This window comes from Lipotes vexillifer, unplaced genomic scaffold (genome assembly GCF_000442215.2).
Source record: "Lipotes vexillifer unplaced genomic scaffold, Lipotes_vexillifer_v1.1 scaffold778, whole genome shotgun sequence".
NCBI classification, from domain to species: domain Eukaryota; kingdom Metazoa; phylum Chordata; class Mammalia; order Artiodactyla; family Lipotidae; genus Lipotes; species Lipotes vexillifer.
The window spans coordinates 2025599-2039552 of record NW_006774127.1 but is presented as its reverse complement, the minus strand read 5'-3'; the positions used below and the strand labels follow the sequence as shown (position 1 = coordinate 2039552).

The 13954-nt window shown below is 50.5% G+C and overlaps 1 protein-coding gene across 1 annotated transcript in view; it reads left to right on the top strand.

Moving 5' to 3' along the window:
- Positions 1-13954, top strand: part of MYH16 (myosin heavy chain 16) — a 53886-nt gene that overhangs the window by 7073 nt on the left and 32859 nt on the right. Inside the window, exons 6-17 of the mRNA XM_007448860.1 lie at positions 439-531; positions 1485-1548; positions 1921-2019; positions 3125-3228; positions 4038-4176; positions 5036-5304; positions 6903-7073; positions 8591-8770; positions 10486-10612; positions 11399-11457; positions 12374-12461; positions 12845-12962. Coding sequence (XP_007448922.1) covers positions 439-531; positions 1485-1548; positions 1921-2019; positions 3125-3228; positions 4038-4176; positions 5036-5304; positions 6903-7073; positions 8591-8770; positions 10486-10612; positions 11399-11457; positions 12374-12461; positions 12845-12962 — 1511 coding nt within the window. The remainder of the gene's footprint in view (positions 1-438; positions 532-1484; positions 1549-1920; positions 2020-3124; positions 3229-4037; positions 4177-5035; positions 5305-6902; positions 7074-8590; positions 8771-10485; positions 10613-11398; positions 11458-12373; positions 12462-12844; positions 12963-13954) is intronic.

Here is a 13954-nt window from a genome sequence, read left to right as displayed (position 1 = left end):
TGCTGAGCCTGCGCGTCCGAAGCCTGTGCTCCGCAACGGGAGAGGCCACAACAGTGAGAGGCTCACGTACCGCAAAAAAAAAAAAAAAAAAAGCTGACAAAGAGGAAAGGAAGACTTCGGTGGAAGACCAGGGATGCCCAGGGAAGGGTTTTCAGGTTCACGTAGGAATCTCTCCACCAAGAGCAAAAGGAAGAAACAGCAGCTAAGAGTCAAAGCCTCTCATCTGGAAGGGGCCCTCCAATGTCAGGGTCTGCAGGGGGACAGTCCTTACTTAGGCAGTGGCCCTCCTCCCAGGTCCCCTCTAGCCCCGCTCTCCCTGCCTCCCCAAGGCTGTGCCCCTCCTGGGTTCCTGGCACATACACCACTGTCATGTGAAAGCCCTGGGTCCCCAGGCAGCAGCCGACAGGCCACCCCACCTTGTGTTTCTCTCTGGGTCAGGGGTCCCTGGAGGATCAAATCATCCAGGCAAACCCTGTGCTGGAGGCATTTGGGAACGCCAAGACCACCAGGAACAACAACTCCTCCCGTTTTGTAAGTGTGACAGCAGCAGTGGTGGCCCTGGGGGCGGCAGGACAGGCATCATCACCCCATTCCAAGGAAGGAAATCAGGGCTGATTGAAACTCACCAATGGGATGAGTCAAGTCATGGCGTCTCCTTCCCAGAGACTTTTATCCGTCAGGGTCTATATCAACTAGAATCCAGTTCAGTATTGAAATCCAGGTGCTTGAATGCAGAGATGTGGGTACACAGTGATGGAGGGGCTGAGAAATTAAAACAGGAGAGCCAGAGATTTGCAGTGGCTGGAAGTTGACAACGTCCCGCCCCGACCAGGGGGACCATGGCTGGCGGGATGTAGGAGAGGCGCTGTCCCCGGGGCCCTGGTGGATTCTGAAGCCGGTCTGGTGGGAGCTGGGATCATAGAAGGAGCTCTGTAGTGCTCCACCTTTCCCTGCTGACCCCCCATCTCCGGCTGGGGCCTCTCACTGCCTGGGGAAACAGGGCTGGGCAGGGAGGAGGTGGGGCCAGGTGAGTAGAGGTGAGGGCAAAAGGTGATGGAGATACAGAGAGTCCTATTTCCAGGAGAGTTTGTCCTTGGTTCTGCCAAAGGTCAGGGAGAGGGATGTGGTGTCTCTCCATAAGGAGACGTGGTACAGCGCCCCCTATATGTGGCTGGTCAAATTCCCACCACTCCTACCTCAAAGCAGAATTCCAAAGGGCCCCAGCCCCTCCTGTGGAGCACTCGTCTGCCCCACAAGGTCCCAAAGCCGCAGGCTACCCCCAGACCCTAGATTTAGCTCCAAGACCCTCCTTCTCTGCCCATCCGAGTGGGAAACCCACAACTCCACATACAGCCGCCTCTGGCCCAGTTACCTTCCTGCAGTGCCCTGAGAATGGGGGGGCAGGGCAGCCAAACCCGGGTCACAGGTTGGTCTAGAGCTACACACGTCCCCCCTCACGACCCTCCCCTCTCCTCCCTGCTCAGGGAAAGTTCATCCGGATCCACTTCGGAACTACAGGCAAGCTGGCCGGAGCTGACATCGAGAGCTGTGAGTCAGGCCGCTTTTGGAGGGTTCTTGGGGCCGGGACCAGCTACACAATGCGTGGGGTACAGCACACAATGAAAGCGCGGGGCTCCTTGTCCAAAAAGTGTTAAGAATTTCAAAACAGCAGCAGAGGGACTCAAGTGTGGGGTCCTTCTGAACACAGCCTGCCACACCCAGGAGGCCGGCCCTGCCCCCGGATTCCCGCCGATCAGGAGCCAGCCCCCCCGCCCAGGCCGTGGGTCTGGGGCAGAAGAAGAGTGGACCCATGACTGGCCATGGCACTGGGCTTTATGGGGAGGGGAGCCCTGCTTTTCATGGAGCCCTGAACTCCAGGAGAATGGGCTGAACTCATGGGCATGTCTTATTCTTTTCCAGATCTCTTAGAGAAATCTCGTGTCATCTCACAGCAAGCAGCTGAGAGGGGCTACCACATTTTCTACCAGATTCTCTCTAACAAGAAGCCTGAGCTTGTCGGTAAAGATCTTTATGTCTGTCCGACTGTCCCTTAACTCGCTTTTCCTCTATTTTCAATAACGAAAGAATTCCCATGTATGGAGGGTTTGGTGTCATACCTGCAGTTCTACGTGAATCCCTTTAGTTTAGAGTTATGTGAAGAGGTTACAGGGAAGTTTCTCAAAGTTCTACTCACATCCATCTTCACAACAGACTATGAGGCTTCACACTATTGTTGGCCCATTTCACATATGGGGCCTTGAGATGCCTGCAACTCATGGCTGAGACATGGACCTGGGATATAGGGCTTTAGACCCCCCATGTCTTGTTCGGACAGCAGCAGAGATGTCAGCCCAGGACGACTGCATGTAACAGGCTCCCCTCTGAGTGGACGTAGCCCACTGAGTACACAGCTTGGCAAGCACACTGCACTCACCCCCTCAGCTTGATGCCCTTGTGCAAGCAACAACCTGCTCAACTGTCCATGGCAGACCTGCTCAGGATCTAAGGTCCAGAGAGGGATGAAGACTCAATCTTCCACATACACACCTCCTAACCTAGCCAGAGACTAAGGCATTGAGTATCATCCCCCCCACATTTCTTGCATCCATGTCTCTTCCAAGAGTGAAAAAACAAACATAGACCAAGAGCAGCACGTATTTGAAGAAAAATAGAAGTGAGCATATTTCTTTGTAAAAGTGACAACATCCCATGCATATTATATGCAAGTGATTATTATTGCCTGCTGCAATTGTCCTGTTACCTTCTGCCTTTGAGTGTGACCTGCTCTTTACAGGACAGAGAAAGGAGAAAGATATGCACTCATTTATTCCAAAAATATCTACTGGCTGCCTACTAGGTTCCAGGTACTGGGCCAAGAGACAAAGGGCACACCCAAGTTCCAGAGACCCTCTTGCCACTCTAAAGTTCTTCATATGCCCTGTTCAAGTCCCTCCATGACTCTGGGTGATCCCAGAGGGCAGGGACCACGTCGTATTCAGCCCTGTAACCCCCATGATGACAGCATCATGCCTGGCACATGGGAGGCATGTAGGGATATGGGTTAAAAAGGAAGAAGAAAACCACGTGTCACCAAGCTGCTAACCTGCTTTCCTGCTCTTGGCAGAGAGTCTGCTGCTGGTCCCCAACCCTAAGCAGTACTTCTGGGTGAGCCAGGGTGTCACCACAGTGGATAACATGGACGACGGGGAGGAGCTGCAGGTCACAGACGTGAGTACTCAGCGTGGCTGGGGAAAGACAGGGAAACTTTGAGGCCCTGCAGGCACTGCCACCAGTACTGGGTGGGTCGGGGATCGGGGTGGGGGGACACTCAGAGCCACCAGGCAGCAGCCTGGATTCTCCCATGGAGATTTCTGGGGCTGCAGCTGGCATTTTTCCCAAGGCTGTCGTAGCAAGCAGTTTCTCTTTGCAGAGTTGAACTGGAGTGCGATAGGGACTTAAGGGGGCCAGCTACTCCAAGTGACTTTTCCTCCTGCCCAGCCCAGCTAGATGTGACCCTCTAGTCCCACCAGTTCCCACGGCACCCTCTCTCTCCTTCTTTGTGACATGGAGCACCTGAGAATTCTGTTAGGGATATTGTGTACTCTCTCCTCCTTGACAGCCGAATTGATTCCTGATGCACCTTTGCCTTCCCCTTCTCCTGGTACCTAGCAAGGAGCCTAAACAGCAATAATGATGGGAAGAATAAACTACTTCCTGGCTATTATTATGTGTCAAGCACAGGACTAAACATTTACACATCATTTTGGTTTATCCTAATGACCACCTACCACCACCCATTCTGCAGAAGACTAAACTGAGGCCAGAGAGGTTAAATAAATACAACAACTATCTCACGGAGCATCTGGTCTGGACTCCTTGGAGGAAAACAGTCCTCTCTCTCTCTGGTCAGGGTGTGTCTGACCTCCAGAGTCCACAGCGTGCCGCAGCAGCCCATAGGTGCCACCCCATGGTGGCCTCCACTCTGTGGAACAGGGAGCCAGGAGTTTCTTGGCTTTCTTCTCCCTGTGGCCTTGCAGGTAGCCTTTGGCGTGCTGGGCTTCAGCTCCGAGGAGAAGATCGGCGTGTATAAGCTGACTGGGGGCATCATGCACTTTGGCAACATGAAATTCAAGCAGAAGCCCAGAGAGGAGCAGGCTGAAGTGGACACCACGGAGGGTAGGTGTGGGGCGGAGGCCATGCAGGGAGGAAGCAGCCGGCGGGGGTGGGGGCTCGGGGCTCTCTAGGGCTTCCTGCACATTTCAGAGACACGCTGTAAACCGAGAACGTTCCTTTGATATCCAGACATCAAGATCCTTAGGAAGGCATGACAGAGTTGGAGACATAATTTTGGCTTCTATATTGCTTTGCCCCTTCACCTTGAGCAAGCGTGAAAACCGTATCAGACCTCTGTTTTCTTTTTTTTTCCCTCATTCTTACATTGTTTTAATTAAAGTATAGTTGATGTATAATATATAAGTGACAGGTGTACAATATAGGCTTCACAATTTTTACAGGTTATACTCCATTTATAGTTATTAGAAAATACTGGCTATACTCCCTATATACCCTTGTAGCTTATTTTATACCTAATAGTTTGTACCTCTTACTCCCCTACCCCTATCTTTCCCCTCCCCCGCTTCCCTGTCCCCACTGGTAGCCACCAGGTTGTTCTCTATATCTGTGAGTCTGCTTCTTTTTGGTGATATTCACTAGTTTGTTGTATTTTTTAGGTTCCACATATAAGTGATATCATACAGTACTTGTCTTTATCTGTCTGACTTATTGTACCTACCATAATGATCTCCAAGTCCAGCCATGTTGCTGCAGATGCCAAAATTTTGTTCTTTTTGTGGCTGCATAGTATTCCACGGTATATCTATGGCACAGCTTCAGACCTCTGTTTTCTTGTTGGCAACATGGGGGTCTCCTCCCCCTCCCCCCAACCCCTTCTCTAAACGCGATAGACAGTGCTGAAGTTCTCTGGGGCAGGGCACCATCTTCCTTTCACTCACCTGCTTCTTCCATCCCTACTCAGTGGCTGACAAAGTCGCCCATCTCATGGGTCTCAATTCTGGGGAGCTCCAGAAGGGCATCACCAGGCCCCGGGTCAAAGTAGGCAACGAGTTTGTGCAGAAGGGCCAGAACATGGAACAGTGCCAGAACTCCATCGGGGCCCTGGGCAAGGCCATCTATGACAAGATGTTCAAGTGGCTGGTGGTCAGGATCAACAAGACCTTGGACACCAAGATGCAAAGGCAGTTCTTCATCGGGGTGCTGGACATTGCCGGCTTCGAGATCTTTGAGGTGTGTCTGGTCTCGCATTCCGTCTCTGTTTTGAGGTGGCCACCCTCCTTTGATAAGTGACTTTTCACCAAAGTTCTCTTGTTTCCTTGGACCTGGGGCCGGCCAATCTCAGTCTGCTCCTGGCTCTCTGGCTTCTGGCCTCCGGAAAGTTCCATCTTCATTTGTACGGTGCCAAGTCACAAAGAACGGGGAGAACATAACAGATAGAATGAGCGCCGTGCTGGCTGGATCCAGCCTGTACTGGCTCACCAGAACTGACCGGTGAATTTTCAAGAACTCTGTGACCAGTTGCCATCCTGTTGACACATGTCCGAGGTGTATTTACACCATGGAGATCAGCCAACACTACAAATCAGGCTTTTTTTTGAGAGAGAGAGAGCTGATTTATCAGCACACTACTGGTGGCTCCCACCTCTTGCCCACAAAAATGAGGCTCAGGTCTCATCATAAGACGAGTGCCGTGGGTCAGGAAGATTTTACCTTTGTAATTGGAGGCAGCATGATTAGGAGTCGGGAGACCTAGTTCTGGACTCGGGTTGGCCACCAACTAGCTGTGTGGCCTTAGGACAGTGGTGATCCCTCTCTGAGCCTCAGTTGTCTCAACTCTAAAATGAGCAGGCTGGAAGAGATGACCTCTAAGGTCCATTTCAGCTCCACTGTCCTATTATTCTAAGATTTCTACTAGCCACAGATGGGTTAAAAAAAAATAGTTTAGCCCAATTTCTCTCAGGCTCTAAAAGGCTAATGTGGCTGCTGTCTACAGTAGAATCATTTAATTCCATAGGTGGAAAGAACCTTAGAGAGAGTTTCCAAACCACGCCGCCTGGACTTCTGGGCAGCCGCTGATGGCCAGCAGGGTGAGGCCAGGGAGTGAGGACACTTGTGTCAACAGCAGGGCAGGTGCAATAGACAAATGGGGCTGGAATCCCAGCTCCTCCACTTCCAAGCTGTGTGCCTCTGTGTCCCCATCTTTGATGAGGACACTCATCATTCTTGCCTTGTAAGGGTTTTGAGCAGATGCAGCTTAGCCAGGGTCTGACACATGTACGTGCTCCATGCAGGTTGCTCTGTGATGACAATGGCACCTCTCCTTTGACCTGTTTTTCATATGAGGCTTCAGCACGTGGTTTCATTCAGAGAAAGCAGTCTCTGGTTTACAAAAAATAAAAAGGCTTATAAACCCCTCAAACAGCTTCATCCTCCAGATGAGGATGAGAAAAACCAGAGAGAGAGAGAACTGTCTAAAGGCACACAGGAGGTCAGACCCATAAAGCATCTCAAATGATCCATCTCTAGAAATAAAATGGTCCTTCCCACGTTGATGTTTATTAACCACACGGGGCCAGAGTCTGAGTTTTGGGTGCTGGCAGCAGCATTGGGTGGCCCGGGCTCTGTGCCTTTGCAGGGGAGGGTAGCTGAGAAGGGCTTCTTGCAGGGCCGATGTGAGCATTGACCGGGTGGTGGGTGCATCCAGGGAAATGCCAGACACCGGTCAGCCCTCAGCAAGCTTTAGCTCTGCTTGTGGACCAGCTCTCAACCCAGGGAGAGGCTGTGTCTGCGTCCGGGCTAATGCACCTCTTTCTGTTTTCCTGCCACAGTTCAACAGCTTCGAACAGCTGTGTATTAATTTCACCAACGAGAAGTTGCAGCAGTTCTTCAACCACCACATGTTCGTGCTGGAGCAGGAGGAGTATAAGAAGGAGGGCATCGAATGGGTCTTCATCGACTTCGGCCTTGACCTGCAGGCCTGCATCGACCTCCTGGAAAAGGTACCACACTTCTCAAAGGAGGGGCTTGGAGAGAGGTCGGGACCCTGGGGCACATCTCAGGAAGGGATTTCACTGGGGCCTGTGGTTTCGGGGGAGTCAGCCACATGGCAGATGACCTCAGTTTATCAAGCTTCCTCTCTGCAAAATGGGTACAACAGTCACTGCAATGGCCACTGTTAGTTCGGCTGTTTTATGCCTTCACTCATTGGATCATCACAAGCTATCAATGGTGGGGAGCAATTATTATAACCATTTCACAGAATTTATTATAAACATTTATTATAAACATTTCACATTGAGGCACAGAAAAAGGAAGTCACCTATCCAAGGTCATCCATCCTATGAGTGGCAGAGTTGGGTTTTAACCAAGGCCATCTAATAGCCTCCCCTGTAATCACACCATAGGGAATGTTTTAACAAATGGCCTCATTCAGGAATATATAGGATTAGCAAATGCAAATTATTATACATATAATGGATAAACAACAAGGTCCTACTGTATAACACAGAGAACTATCTTCAATATCTTGTGATAAACCATAATGGAAAAGAATATGAAAAAGAATGTATATATATATGTGTATAACTGAATCACTTTGCTGTACAGCAGAAATTAACACAAAATTGTAAATCAACTACACTTCAATGAAATAAATCTTTTAAAAAATTTAAAAGAAAAGAAAAAATAATATATACTGTTTGATTAAATGCAGAAAAGGGAGAGAAAAAGGACATTAACAAGACAGATGACAAAATTTGAACAAAGTCTGAACAGACTTTGATTTCTTAGTTTGATTTCGTAGTTTTCATCATTATGTACAGAGGTTATGGTAACATTTGGAGAAGTTGGATGAAGGATATACAGGAATGCTTTGCACCATTTTTGCAAGCCTGAAATTATTTCAATGTAAAAAGTTAAAAAATAAAGAAAGAACATACCTTGTCTCCGAGGTTCACCCTCAGGCCCGTCATAGAGAAGCTATCATACAGGCAGCCAGGGGTCTTCAATAGGGGCCAGCCTTACTTCCCTGGAAAAGTCTCCAAAACAGGCAGTGGACTGCCTGTCCCGCAATACCTACAAATACCTGCCTGTCCAGCTGTCACAGAGCCTGAAACGCCCTCATGCTTGAGCTTTGGGATCAAGCGTTGCTTTCTTCCAGGAGTCTGCTTTAGAAGAGAAGACAGGTGTCATTGATGATGTCACCATTTTTCTGAGAGCCAAGCCTGCCTGGCACCACTATTTGGGTGGGATTAGCACTTGGGGAGCTATGTAGCCCCCTCAGAGATGTCAGTCTTCCCTTCTCTTGGACCTGTTGAATTCTAGCCTCTTTCAAGTCTAAAAGGTCGTGGCATTCGAAGGCCATGGAAGACTAGACCATCCCCAGAGGTCACTGCCCAGAGTTCTGCAACCTGGCCGGCCACATGGTGTCTGGGGCACTCCTCCCACCAGCCCCAGGCCAGCACCACAGTCACCCCATTGGCCCCCTCCAATGCCATCCGCTCCTCTTCCCTTCTAGCCCATGGGCATCTTCTCCATCTTGGAGGAACAGTGTGTCTTCCCCAAGGCCACCGACGCCACGTTCAAGGCAGCCCTGTACGACAACCACCTGGGCAAGTCCAGCAACTTCCTCAAGCCCAAGGGGAGCAAGGGCAAGGGGCCCGAGGCCCACTTCGAGCTTGTCCACTATGCAGGCACCGTGAGTACCTCCTCGGCACCCCCTATGGTCACCTGCCCGGTGCCTCCAGCTCCCACAAATGTAGGTCTGTCCTGCCACACCCTCCCTGAGGCTTCCTCCCTCCCCCTAACCCAGCCACCATCAAACAGGGTGATCAGTTGATCGAAATGACCTCTGGCTTGTACTTCCTCCTCACTTCTCCCTCTGGGAGTTCCAAAGCAATCTAGCCAAGGATGCCCAGCAGTTCATGCCCTCAGACCCGCCAGGGCCATGCCATTGTCTATGGCCCTCCGTTTGATGGCTGAACTTTGATGTTGGTCAGAAATGGCGACGCTTGCAGAGAATTCCCTGGCGGTCCAGTGGTTAGGACTCCGTGCTTCTACTGCAGGGTGCACGGGTTCAATCCCTGGTTGGGGGACCTAAGATCCCACATGCCACACAGCAAGGCCAAAAAAAATACCAGACAAAACTTGCAAAAAGAAGGAAAAAAAGTCCATGAGTCCATCAATTATTCCCCAGTTGACTCATTCAGCCCTCTGACAGCACGTGGCCACCAAACTAACAAGGTGACATTTACGGAGTGGCTTTTTCACTCATGACAAACCTAGTCCTTGGGGAAGAGGGAAATTAAGTGCAGCCAGGACTCAGGTTTATTTGAATAATTGATGGGGGAAACAATCAGTGTTGCCATCAATGCCAATGCCTCCTGTTACCAAGGAGTTTGTTGAGCCTCTCTGGGTTTCGCTGCAGGGAAATGGCAGGCTTAGGACAGAGCTGTCAGGAAAGCTGCTGTTGGACTGGGCATCGGGGCTTTTATGATCTCAACAACCATGATAATGCCGACTACTGGCCAAATGGACTGTGCCGCTACCCAGAGCAAACGGGCTTGGGGCCGAATTGCAGTGTTCCACCCCACCCTCCACGATGAAATGAGAAGGGCTCGGCGTTTGTAGCAATGGGACATCTAAAGTCACACGGGGCCTATGCACTTCCAAGACGGCTCTAAGATGAGGCCCAGAGGTTATGAACGTCATACACCACATAGGAGAAGGAAAGCCCAAAGGTTTTGTCTTCTCATCTGCGTCCCTAGGTTCTCTGTGCTCAATGGAAGGATCTGAAAGGCACCTTCCTCTTTGCCTCTCCAGCTGGGGCTACATGGCAAAATGGGAGCCAGAAATTAGTGGATGTCCAATTACTTGGACACGGGAAGCCCCCAGTTTGGATGGATGGAGCCCAACTCCCACCAGGCAATGGCAGGGGATGTGTGCTTCTCAGCAAGGAGAGAACAGGTGCCCTTGTAGGGAGTTCTTCATGCCTTCATGTTGCTTGGGATGCCACTGGTCAAGGTCAACCACTGAGCCAGGAATAAGATCAGCCAACCTGGGTAGAAGAAGACCCAGGTGTCAGGGAGGCTCAGTGCAGCCAGCAAAGCAAGACATGTAAAAGAAGGGCACACCTGGCAAAAAGTAGCTGGGGAGTCCTGGTGTGTGGGTAAAGCTCAGAGACAGGGTGCCCTAGACAGGCAAACTGCAAATGCCCAAGAGATGGGGGTTCACGGACATCCCGGGACTCCAGGCAAGTCATCAGGACAGGAACTGAAGTCCCAGGAGGTGGGGCTGAAGGTTGGTCCTGGGAACCCAGAGTAGACAGAGATGTAGGTCGAGGTTCTGGCTGTGGGACCTGAAAGGTGGAATCTGGGCCTGAAATGTAACCACTGGCATTTGCCCCCCTTCCAGGTGGGTTACAACATCACGGGCTGGCTGGAGAAGAACAAAGACCCCCTGAATGAGACAGTGGTAGGCTTGTTCCAGAAATCAAGCCTGGGGCTCCTAGCCCTTCTCTTCAAAGAAGAGGAGGCTCCAAGTATGGCTGACCCCTTGTGTGTCCAGTCTCTCTGTGCCGATACCCTTTAGCGGCCAGAAGTAGAAAAAAAAGAAAACAAAAACTCTCATATTTGACTCTTGTTGAATGAATGAATGAATGAATGAATGAACGAATGAATGACAAGTTGCTTGAGATCAGCTATGGATGCTACTGCAATAAAGAGGTACAGATGCATCCTGGGAGCTTCTTCCATCAACCGAATTGATCACTGGGCCCATATCACGTCTAGGTGGAGCGATATTGCTTTGGAAAAGTTGATGCCCAAAAGCTCTGTGCTTATTTTCTGCTCCCTGCTCTCCTGTCTGAGCCAAATGTCAAGTTCAGTTCTGCCTCCTACCCACTAGAGGTCATGTGACCCATAGGGGAACACCCAACAGGGCCGCCACTTAGAGGGACAAGAAGTGCAAATCTCCTTGGGCTCAGAGATGTGTGCGCCACCAGCATGCAATTCCTCCAGATGGTGTGGGTTCTTCCTCCTCCCCAGGCAATGGCAGCAGTGTGTTGCCTTGGGCCAGCCCTAAATCACAAAGGGCTACAGACCCTCCAGGAAGCACAGCACTCCTTGTGACTGTTATGCCACAGTCAGCCCGTTCACCCTCTCCCTGGTAGATCTCATTTTCCTGGTGTGGGGGTCCCACCTCATCTAGTCCCCAGACAAGTCTTTTCAAAACCAGAGAGTGCACATCCTTGACACAGAGCACTGAATGGGGCTGCCTGCCCCTGTGCTGGGTACTGATGTGAAACATGTTTATCTCTCTTCCTCAGCTGGAAGCAAGAAGCAGAAACGAGGGTCCTCCTTCATGACCGTCTCCAACTTCTACAGGGTAAGTAGGGGCTGCCCCAGAGGCCACCTTGTGACCACTGCCCCCAACCATCCCTTCCAATGGTGTAGTGGTCTGGCTGCCACCTCATGGCCCAGGACAAGATGATTTCATTTCTATGCCTGTGGTTGCCTCTTTCATTTCAGGGGTCCGTTTCCTTCTGAAGAGGGCGCAGAACCACAGGACCATAGGGCAGAAAAAACCCTTAAAGATGGTCCAGTCTAACTGCGTTGTTTCAGATTGAAACCCAGAGGATCATGGGACTTGCCTAACATAACAAGTGGAAATATCAGTGCCTAAGATCTTGTGCTGACAGGTCTTCTGGGCTGGGCACAACTTCCACAAAGTTTGGGCACTACTGGAAACATATCCCAAGGGCAGAAATGTAGCCAATGGTGAGATGTTGCACAAAGAATGATTTCAATACTTCCCAAGGATCCGGCTGTCCTGAGGCAGAGTGGGCCACCTCATTGGACGTATCCAAGTGGAAGAGGAGGGATCATCTAGTAGGGAAGTTAAAAATGGTGAGGGATTTGTCCACACAGGCACTACGGTTCCTTCTAGTCGCAAGATTCTACGATGAGCCAGCACTGAACTCAGAGGGTCCTTCTTTCTGTAAAACATGTCACTTTGGGCAAGTTACTGGACCTTTGAGGGCATCACTATCTGACAGAACTTTCTGCGATGATAGAAATGTTCTCTTCTGTTCAATACGGCAGCCACTGTCCAATATGCTGTCCAGTACGATAGCCACTAGCCACACGTGGTTAGTGAATACCTGAAAAGTGGCTGGTGTGACCAAAGCACTGAATTGTAATTGTAATTAAATTAATTAAACTCTAAACAAATACCTCTCCTGAGCATGGGTGTCCTGCAACACCAATGCCGAGCTTCACTCTTTCTTTCCCTCTACCCCCAGGAGCAGCTGAACAAGCTGATGGCCACCCTCCACAGCACCTCCCCCCATTTTGTCCGCTGTATTGTCCCCAATGAGTTCAAGCAATCAGGTACATCATGGGGACATGTCTCCCAGCTGGAAGTCCTCGGGATGTGTGAAGTTGGGGGTCACTCCAAATTAAGTCCACTTTTTAATCACCAGGAATGACTGGGGTAAAATGGGGCATTGAAAGAACCTCCAACAGTGGATCATCTAAACAGCACGTTCTAGCTACTTTGTAAAGCAGAGTGGTGCCCACCTAGGTAGAAGTCACACTCAGGAGAGCCTTTGGGCCTTGGCTGAATTGTGGGGGACCTGGGACACCCTGGGCAGTGACTGGAGGAGATTAGGGTTGAAGACCTGGATATTCAGTTCAGCCTCCTTGAGTGGCAAGGAGGGGCCTAGGGTACCCTAGGGTAGTGACTCCCCACCCTGTGCCCTCCCTCTTGGCAGGTGTGGTGGACGCCCACCTGATCATGCACCAGCTGGCTTGCAATGGAGTCCTGGAAGGCATCCGTATTTGCAGGAAGGGCTTCCCCAACAGGCTTCAGTACCCAGAGTTTAAACAGAGGTGAGTGGTGTCTTCCCGATACCTTGAGTACAGTTCTCGGTCTCCAGGGCTTGACTCTTGATGAATGTAGTCCCATTGGAGCAGACACTATGGGTACAGTGATGGACACTCTCTCACTGTCTACTTCAGTACACAATGGCCCAACTTTCAATAGCCAGCACCTGCATTTCCTTGCCCGAGGGCTCTCTCTGGCTGCTAGAGCCTGCTTTGCTACTTGGCAGGCTGAAAGTATCAGGAATTAATGCCTCCCCAGGAGCAGCCCTCGACCAATGACTAAGGACAGCTGGCATATAAATGCTTCAGCTCCCTCACCCTGATGATGGGCTAACTCTGAGGCATGTTCTATACTGGCTCTCAGACAGATGTGTGTTGGTAAATGTTTAACAATGGGTCCTCCAAGTTAAATTTTTTTTTTTAAAAAAAGAAGCCCTGATTTGTAATATCTTCCGATTTCCATGGTATAAATACTCCCACCACGGCTGACTTCAAGCTACCAATATGACATCACTGAATGCAGGGTTGGGGAGAGATGCACACAGGCGCCTGTGAGCCAGGGGGAGCTGTTCCCAGCACACAAGGGTCCTCCAGCAGCCTGAAGCCCCAGTTACCTGTTCTGATAACTGGCTTGATAACATGCCTTTTGCTGGCCTCCCTGACCCACTCCCCAACTCTGCCACCTCTCAGATAAACTACTTGCACTTGAATCCTGGTCTCAAGGTCTGATTCTTGGGGAACCCAAACTGAGACCTCCACCTGAGAGGTTAATTTACTTCGACCCCTTCCCTAATTGCTAGAACATAGGACCGCAGATTGATGGAGCAAGAAGGGTCACTCGAGGTCATCTTGTCCAAGCCCTCTGAAGTTCCTAGCTGGGGAAGGACTAAGGGAGCTACTGGCAGGTCAGGAAAAGAAGCGGTTCTCCCATGTCTGGAGGAAAAGATGAGGAAGGAAAGATTTTGGTGCCTTCATTTCTAAGACCATCTCCCTGCTGA